Raw genomic sequence first — 9,515 nt, forward strand, 5'->3', positions numbered from 1 at the left:
ATCGAACCCGAGTCTCTTGCATTTCTGGTGGTCTCCTGCATTGCTGGCAGATTCTTTACCACTGAGCCACCAGGGAAGCCCTAACTTACTTTCTATAAAGTTGTTTAAACACAGAAAAACTTCCCTGGTCTGAGCAGGTCTTCCCACCCTACTTAAGAGGGGCGAGGCCAAGATAAGCCTCCAGCGCTATGACCCCACCCTGAGGGGAAGGGGTTTTAGAGACTAGAGAGGGGACCCTGAGGTGGATTTGGGAGGAGAGCCCAGATGCGAATGCTGTGCCCCTGGTCACCTCAGTGGGACTGGCACAGCTGGCATTTACTGAGTGCTCCCTGTGTGCCTACCACCTGGTGTGTTCCATGACAGCCACGTGGGTTGGAGGTTGTGTCCCCATTTTGCATAAAAGTTGGCCTCAAATGCCTTGTTCAGTTCAATTCAGCGGAGAAGGCAATGGCACCCCACTCCAGTACTCTTGCCTGGAAAATCCCATGGATGGAGGAGCCTGGAAGGCTGCAGTCCATGGGGTCGCTGAGAGTTGGACACGACTGAGCGATTTCACTTTCACTTTTCACTTTCATGCATTGGAGAAGGAAATGGCAACCCACTCCAGTGTTCTTGCCTTGAGAATCCCAGGGACGGGGGAGCCTTGTGGGCTGCCGTCTGTGGGGTCGCACAGAGTCGGACATGACTGAAGTGACTTAGTAGTAGTAGTAGTAGTTCAATTCAGTCACTCATTCCTGTCCAACTCTTTGTGACAGCATGGACTACAGCACACCAGGCTTCCCTGTCCATCACCGACTTCTGGAGCTTGCTCAAATTCATGTCCATCGAGTCAGTGATGCCATTCAACCATCTCATCCTCTGTCATCCCCTTCTACTTTCAATTTTTTTCAGCATCAGGGTCTTTTCCAGTGAGTCAGTTCTTTGCATCAAGTGGCCAAAGTATTGGAGTTTCAGCTTCAGCATCTGCCCTTCCAATGAATATTCAGGACTGATTTCCTCTAGGATTGACTGGTTTGAACTCCTTGAAGTCCAAGGGACTCTCAGGAGTCTTCTCCAATACCACAGTTCAAAAGCATCAATTCTTTGGTGCTCAGCTTTCTTTATAGTCCAACTCTCACATCCATACATGACTACTGGAAAAACCATAGCTTTGACTAGATGGACCTTTGTCAGCAAGGTAATGTCTCTATTTTTTAATATGCTGTCTAGGTTGGTCATAGCTTTTCTTCCAAGGAGCAAGTGTCTTTTAATTTCATGGCTGTAGTCACCATCTGCATTGATTTTGGAGCCATCAAAAATAAAGTCTCTCACTGTTTCCATTTTTTCCTCCATCCATCTATTTGCCATGATTGATGGGACCGGATGTCATGATCTTCATTTTCTGAATGTTGAGTTTTAGGCCAACTTTTTCACTCTTCTCTTTCACTTTCATCAAGAGGCTCTTTTGTTCTTCTTCGCTTTCTGCCATAAAGGTGGTGTCATCTGTATATCTGAGGTTATTGATATTTCTCCTGGCAGTCTTGATCCCAGCTTGTGCTTCATTCAGCCTGGCATTTCGCATGATGTACTCTGCATATAGGTTAAATAAGCAGTGTGACAATATACAGCCTTGACGTACTCCTTTCCCAATTTGGAACCAGCCTGTTGTTCCATGACTGATTCTAACTGTTGCTTCTTGACCTGCATACAGATTTCTCAGGAGGTAGGTAAGGTGGTCTGGTATTTCCATCTCTGTAAGAATGTTCCACAGTTTGTTGTAATCCATACAAAGGCTTTGGTGTAGTCAGTAACGCAGAAGTAGATGTTTTTCTGGAACTCACTTGCTTTTTTGATGATCCAACGCATGTTGGCAATTTGATATCCAGCTTGAACATCTGGAAGTTGATGGTTCATGTACTGTTAACCTATACTGTTGAAGAATGGCTTGGAGGATGCTTTGTTAGGCAGTCAGAGAAGCCAGCATTGGACCGGACATCCACCCTTTGTGCTTCTAGGCCCTGCGCAAGGAGGCTGATGTTGCTTCCTTCCTCATTATTTAACTTATATGCAGAGTACATCATGAGAAACGCTGGGCTGGAAGAAGCACAAGCTGGAATCAAGATTGCCGGGAGAAATATCAATAATGTCAGATATGCAGATAACATCACCCTTATAGCAGAAAGTGAAGAGGAACTAAAAAGCCTCTTGATGAAAGAGGAGAGTGAAAAAATTGGCTTCAAGCTCAACATTCAGAAAACGAAGATCATGGCATCCGGTCCCATCACTTCATGGGAAATAGATGGGGAAACAGTGGAAACAGTGTCAGACTTTATCTTTTTGGGCTCCAAAATCACTGCAGATGGTGACTGCAGCCATGAAATTAAAAGACGCTTACTCCTTGGAAGGAAAGTTATGACCAACCTAAACAGCATATTAAAAAGCAGAGACATTACTTTGCCGACTAAGGTCCGTCTAGTCAAGGCTATGGTTTTTCCAGTGGTCATGTATGGATGTGAGAGTTGGACTGTGAGGAAAGTTGGACTGAGTGCCGAAGAACTGATGCTTTTGAACTGTGGTGTTGGAGAAGACTCTTGAGAGTTCCTTGGACTGCAAGGAGATCCAACCAGTCCATTCTAAAAGAGATCAGGCCTGGGTGTTCTTTGGAAGGACTGATGCTAAAGCTAAAACTCCAATACTTTGGCCACCTCATGCGAAGAGTTGACTCATTGGAAAAGATTCTGATGCTGGGAGGGATTGGGGGCAGGAGGAGAAGGGGACGACAGAGGATGAGATGGCCGGATGGCATCACCGACTTGATGGACATGAGTTTGGGTGAACTCCGGGAGTTGGTGATGGACAGGGAGGCCTGGCGTGCTGCTATTCATGGGGTCGCAAAGATTCGGACACCACTGAGCGGGTGAACTGAACTGAACCCCACTTCAACTCGCTCAGTCTTGTCCAACTCTTTGCGACCTAATAGACTATACAGTCTATGGAATTCTTCAGGCCAGAATACTGGAGTGGGTAGCTTTCCCTTCGCCAGAGGATCTTCCCAATCCAGGGATCGAACCCAGGTTTCCTGCATTGCAGGCGTATTCTTTACCAGGTGAGCCACAATGGAAGCACAAGAATACTGGAATGGGTAGCCTATTCCTTCTCCAGGGTATCTTCCCGACCCAGGAATCGAACTGGGGTCTCCTACATTACTGGTGGATTCTTCACCAACTGAGCTATCACGGAAGCTCCAGCCATTCTGCTCCAGTGTACTGAAACTCTCTCGGGCATGGCCCCTTTAAAGAGGGGTTGGCTTCGCGGCGGGCGGGAACCCGAGGAGGCCGGAAGTGCGCTTCACGTGCCTATAGGGCGGGCCGCAGGCGGACCGGAAGCGGAAGTGGCCTCTCGGCAGCTGTGGCGGCTGGGTACCCGCTGCCAGGGGGAGCTTCTGCTGGAAACTTGTCTTGAGTGGAGCCGGACACTGAAGCCCCAGACCGCGTGCTGTTCTGCCTTGGGAGGAACGAGGCAGGGCCGGCTTCGCCGGGAGCGGGACTCCGGAGCAGGGCGCCAGGAACTGCGCGGTCAACGCTCTTTTCTCCAGCCTGCAGGGATGGGCTCCAAGGCCAAGAAGCGCGTGGTGCTGCCCACCCGCCCGGCGCCCCCCACGGTAGAGCAGATCCTGGAGGACGTGCGGGGGGCTCCCGCCGAGGACCCCGTGTTCACCGCACTGGCCCGGGAAGGTAGGGGGAGTCCAGGCCGTGCAGGGGAGGGGCGGTCCCGAGACCCCAGCGAGAAGGGAAGCACCTGGCTGCTTTTGAGACGCACTAGCAGAGTTAAATGGTCAGGACAGAGACTGTCTGGCCCTACAGTGCCCAAAATACTTAAGTCTGGCCTTTTGCCGAGAAAGGGTGTCCACCCCTTGTTCAGAAGATAAACGGAGAACATTGACTGCAGGGGCCGACATACAGTTGTAGTCTGAATACTGTGTTCTCTGTGAGGTTCGTTTATTCGTTCAGCCTTATTGAGAACCTCTTATGGGCCAGGTTCTATTCTAATCACTGAGGTGGTGAGGTGAGATCTGAACGTTGAAAGTCCCCGGGACTTCCCTGTCCGTCCAATGCTTAGGACTCTGCGATTCCACTTCAGGGGGCATGGGTTCAATCCCCGGTCGGGGAACTAAAATCCTACATACCACGTGGTACAGCCAAGGGGGGCGGGGAGATGAAAGTGCCTGTCCTCAGGCCATTCTAGTGGGTAGAGAGGATCAGTATAAGGCTTGTGGGATGTCAGAAGGTGAGAAACACGTTGGGACTTTTTTGGGGGGTTCGTCTTTGTGTCTTTTTGGTTTTTTTTAATTAAAGTATAGTTGGTTTACAGTGTTAATTTCTGTTTTATAGTAGAGTTACACATACTCATTCTTTTCCATTATAGTTTTATCACAGGATATTGAAAATCCTGCACTATACAGCAGGACCTTGTTGTTAATCCATTCTGTATGTAATAGTTTGCATATGGTTATCCAAAACTCCCATTCTTTCCACCATCCCCCTTCCCCTCTGTGTGTGTTGTTCAGCCACTCAGTCGTGTCCGACTCTTTGTGACCTCATCGACTGCAGCACGCCAGGCTTCCGTATCCTTCACCATCTCCCAGAGTTTGCTTAAACTCATGTCCGTTGAGTTGCTAATGCCATCCAACCATCTGATCCTCTGTTGCTCCTTTCTTCTCTTGCCCGAAATCTTTTCCAGCATCAGAGTCTTTTCCAGTGAGTCAGCTCTTTACATCAGGTGGCCAGTGTTGGAGGTTCAGCATCAGTCCTTCCAGTGAATATTCAGGATTGATTTCCTTGCTGTCCCTACCCCTTGGCAACCACAAGTCTTTTCCTAGGTCTGAGTCTGTTTCTGTTTCATAGATAAGTTCATTTGCATTATATTTAGATTCCACATATAAGTGATATCATACAGTATTTGTCTTTTTCTGACTTACTTCATTTAGTATGGTAATCGCTAGTTGGATCCATGTTGCTGCAAGTGACAATATTGTGCTTTTTCACTGCTGAGTAGTAATCCATTGTGTATATATACACCATATCCTTTTTTTTTTCTTACCGTACCCTTTTTATTCCTCTATCCATTTATCTGTCAGTGGGCGTTTAGCTTGCCTCCATGTCTTGGCTGTTGTAACTAGTGCTGCTGTGAACATTGGGGTGCATGTGTTTTTTTGAATTGTGGTTTCATCTGAATATATTTGCACAGGAGTGGGATTGCTGAATCATATGGTACCTCTGTTTTTAGTTTTTTGAGGAACTTCTGTGCTGTTTTCACAGTGGCTGCAGTAGCTTATATTCCCAGCAACAGTGTAAGAGTGTTTACTGTTCTCTACACCCTCTCCAGCATTTGTTTATTTGTAGAGGTTTTTTTTTTTTAAATATTTATTTGGCTGTGCCAGGTCTTTGTTGTGTCATGTGAACTCTTAGTTGCAGCATGTGAGATCTAGTTCCCTGACCAGGGTTTGAACCTTGGCCCTGTGCATTAGGAGCATGGCGTCTTAGCCAGTGGACTACCAGGGAAGTCCTTATTTGTACAGTTTTTAATGATGGCCATACTGACCTGTAGGAGGTGGTACCTCATTGTAGTTCTGACTTGCCTTTCTCTGATAATGAGTGATGCTGAGCATTTTTTCATGTGATTCTTGACCATCTGTATGTCTTCTTTGGAGAAATGTCTATGTAGGTCTTCAGCCCATTTTTCAACTGGGTTGTTTTGTTTGTTGATATTGAGTTGTATGAGCTGTTTGTATATTTTGGAAATCAAGCCTTGGTCAGTCACATCATTTGCAATTATTTTCTCCCAGTCTATAGGCTGTTGGTTTCCTTTGCTGGGCAAAAGCCTGTGAGTTTGATTAGGTCCTATTTGTTTATTTTTGCTTCTATTTCTGTTGCCTTGGGAGACGGACCTAAGAAAGCATAGGTAAGATCCATGTCACAGAATGTTATACCTGTGGTCTCCTCTAGGAGTTTTATGGTGTCATGTCTTATATTTAAGCCTTTAAGCCATTCTGGGTTTTTTTGTGTAGGGTATGAGAGAGTGTTCTAACTTCATTGACTTACATGTGGCTGTGGGACAATTTGTTTTTAAATTAAGTAACAGTAAAAATTCTGTTCTTTGCTGCACATGGCCACATTTTACAGGCTCAGGAAACCCTTGTTGCTGCTGTGCTGGGGGGCTCAGCTGGGGACGTTTCTGTCACCTGGAACGTGTTGGATGGGGCCACCTGAGGAACCGCAGCACCTATTTATCCACAGCCCACAGCTGGGTTTTTGGCAGCTGCTTGAGCCCCAGCTTAAGGCTCACAGGCCTAGGTCCCTAGCACTTGGAGGTTGGGGCCATTCAGGGAGCAGGGGCTGCCCCTGCCGGCCTGTGTCTGCCTCTGTGTGCACCTGCACTGTCTGGCCTTTCCCACCTTGGTGTCAGGCAGGTGATAAAGTGATCTGCAATCAAATGCAGAGCTTCTGGCCAGTTTGTGGACAGGGGGACCAGGCAGAGCAAGGAGGACCTTGATGTGTGTCCATGTGACCCTGGAGTCTGTGCCTTTTCTGCCCTGACTCCCCCCTTCTCCTGTACCCTTTAGGAAGCATGGTCACTGGGAAATGTGCATCCTGGCCTCTTCCCATCTCCCTGAGTGCTCAGAGTGCTGGTGAGAGCCAGTCTGCTTCGTGATCAGGGTCAGAGCCCTTTCCAGGAGCCAGGGCCCACCCCTTGGAGGGACTGTGGGTCAGTGGAGTCCAGCATTTCCTGTGACCTGTCCCCTCCAGTCCATTGTTTTCTCTGGAGGATAAACTGAGTCCTCTGGTTAACGGGCAGTGATGCTGCCGTGTCCTATCTACAGACCCCCTGAGCCCCTCTGGGCGGGCCGAGGACGCCGAAGCCCAGCGAGAGCAGCTCTACTTCCAGAGCCGGATCTATGTGGCCATGAACCAGCGGCTGCAGCAGGCGGGTGCCCAGTTGGAGCAGAAGCGTGCAGACCTGCAGCAGGCGGGCGACGAGCTGGAGCGGGACATCAGCCAGGTGGGCCAAGTGGCTCTGCCCGGCACGGCAGCCGCCTCCTTGGGATAACCTGGCCCACCGGAACCTCGAGTCCTCCACTCAGCATCTGGCCTGGCACACCTCACCTGACACCTGGTCCCTGGGTCCCAGAAGCAGGTTTCTGGCTCTCTGTTCTGCGGCCTAGATATGCCCTGGCACCCAGAGATGCCAGGGGACACGGCCTGCCCAGTCGTTTGTGGGGTCCCACTGGGCATAGACCCCTCCCTGAGGATGGGATCCGGGTTGTGCACAGGCCTCTTGACCTGAGGAGCCCAGACTGGACTTCTTTCAAGACTCAGGGCCCAGGGCCGTCAATCCATCTTCCCCTCCCTTCCTCTGGCGACCCTGCTTCACTGAACAATCAGACTGAGCAGGTGGGACCTACCCCTCTGGTTCTGCCATCTCCATGTGAATTGGGGGGGCCCCAGAGGTTCCAGAAGAGTGTGGGGGTGTTCAGTGTCCTCCCCAGCCCATGGTGGCTCTGGTTGTATGAGGAGCAGTAGCCCTCAGGGTGAGTGCCACCTCTTGGGGTCCCTGGCACCCCATCTTGGGCCTGGGCGCTCCCCCAGGGCAGGCTCTCGTCTGTCTGTCACCTGTGGGATGCAGTCACATGAGGGTACTGTGAGAGGGCGTGGTAGTCAGTCCCCGCCCCAGCTCTCACCCAGTGCCCTCCCTCCTTCCACCTTCACCTGCAGACAGGTGGGCGGTGGGCCAGGTGAGGACGGTGAAAAGGGCTTTCACCCTAAGAAGCCAGTCCCCTGAAGACCAGAGCAGCAGACCAGTGGGAGGTGATGAGCCCACTGAGTACCTCCGACGACAGTCCCCCCCATGGGCCCCTCCTTTCTGGGGTCCCAAAAGCTCAGGGTGGTGCTGGGACCCCGCACAGCAGACAAAGGAGACCTCACATATCCCAGGAGGAAAAGGTGTCTGCTTCACGCCTAGAGACCCTAAAACTGGAAACTTGGGGGCCCAGGTGTTGAGAAAGCATGGATGCGGTGCCAGTAGAAGCAGTGGACCCGGAGCAGCCTCCTCATCCAAGGGAGGGCGCTCTTGCACACAACAAACCCTTGTGTCAACCTCGAGTACACTTGGTTGTGGGGAGCGAGGCTATACAGGCAGCACATGGACCCGGATGGAAGGCCTGGAAAGCCCCCTCCTGACCCCCACCCTGCCTCACCCCTCTGGAGACTAAGGCACAGCCAGTTGGAGCGCGATTCAACAGCTGTTTATTAAAGGTGCAGTGAAATGCCTGGCTCTGCGGCCTCCTTCCGCCAGGTGATGGCTTTACAGGTGGGGGCTGTACGTATTTACAGGTGTCCTGCGGCACCTGGGATGGAGACGGCGGGGAGGGGGACAAGCCAAGACAACCAGGCTCAGGCTGCGGCAGCGTGGTGAGGTAGTGCCTCAAAGTCAGCACCCAGCTCGCAGTGTCCATCTCCTCCGGGCCGAGGTCTAGCCTGGGTGCCCTGTGTCTCTTGGTCAGGGCTTCACAGAGTGTTTGGAGTCCTTGGACTTTGTTCTTCCAAGCTCTGGCCTCAGGCTGATTGTCCATCAGTGGTCCGCATTGCCTCCTCCAGGAAGCCTCGGGCTCCCACTAGCCCAACGGCTGCATGGACCGCTGCTGTGATGGATGGAGGTGGCAGGGTGGGCGCTGGACAGGATGGGATAGCTCAGACCCTGCCCCTGCCTGTGGAGAGAATGGCAAGGGACAGCCAGCCAGGAGGGTCCTCTGCCACCAGTCATGGCAGCCGACCTGCTCAACCCAGAGGTAGCTCTGGGAATTCCCACGGCCCACATGGGGAAGCAGGCACACAGTTGCCAGAGCACAGCCTGGGACTCAGTACGGGGGCTTCCACTCCAGGCCCCCACTGCTTGGCAAGCTGGCAGCATTCCCCCATTTCCAAGGGTGGCTCCCTTGTGATGATGGGGTGCAGCATTCTGCAGCCCCCACGTTTGAGAGGGAGCTCAGAAGGCCACTCCCCCCTCCCCTTCTGGCTACTGACAGGATGGGAGCAACTGCATAGGTGTCTTATCGGCCCTGGAGAGGGGCCTCAGGGTCAGCAGTGGCTGTTCTAGCGCCAGCTCAGTCCCCACCGCTTTCTCAGGCTCGCTCTCCCCAGGAGGAGTAGTGGTGCAGCCGTTCCTGCGTCCTGCTTCCGCTCCTGGCCTTCAAGCCGAGCTCTGGCCTGCCGGACGAGATGTCACAGCGTGTGTGTCTTAATGAGCGGCAGCACAGCGTCCGACGGGGGCAGAGGCAGGGCTCCTTCCGCACGTCCTCTCTACCTGGCTCTGCTCCCCTCCTCCCAGAGAAGGGACAGGAACCGGCACACTGTCCCCGGCCTCCAGAGCAGCTCGGCAGAGCGGTGTGACTGCAGATCCTTAGGGCGGCTGAAAGCCGGCCTCCTCAAGGAAGAGGGATGGGCTGTTCGGGCAGGTGTGCTGACCCCCGGGAGGAGGCC

At 52.0% G+C, this 9,515-nt stretch overlaps 1 protein-coding gene across 1 annotated transcript; it reads left to right on the forward strand.

Moving 5' to 3' along the window:
* Positions 3,350–8,306, forward strand: C7H19orf25 (chromosome 7 C19orf25 homolog). The gene is made up of 2 exons (XM_005682916.3): positions 3,350–3,713; positions 6,860–8,306. Exons 1-2 carry the CDS (start codon positions 3,584–3,586, stop codon positions 7,084–7,086), a joined length of 357 nt encoding a protein of 118 aa, XP_005682973.1. The 5' UTR covers positions 3,350–3,583; the 3' UTR covers positions 7,087–8,306.

Source organism: Capra hircus, chromosome 7, assembly GCF_001704415.2.
Source record: "Capra hircus breed San Clemente chromosome 7, ASM170441v1, whole genome shotgun sequence".
NCBI classification, from domain to species: Eukaryota; Metazoa; Chordata; class Mammalia; order Artiodactyla; family Bovidae; genus Capra; species Capra hircus.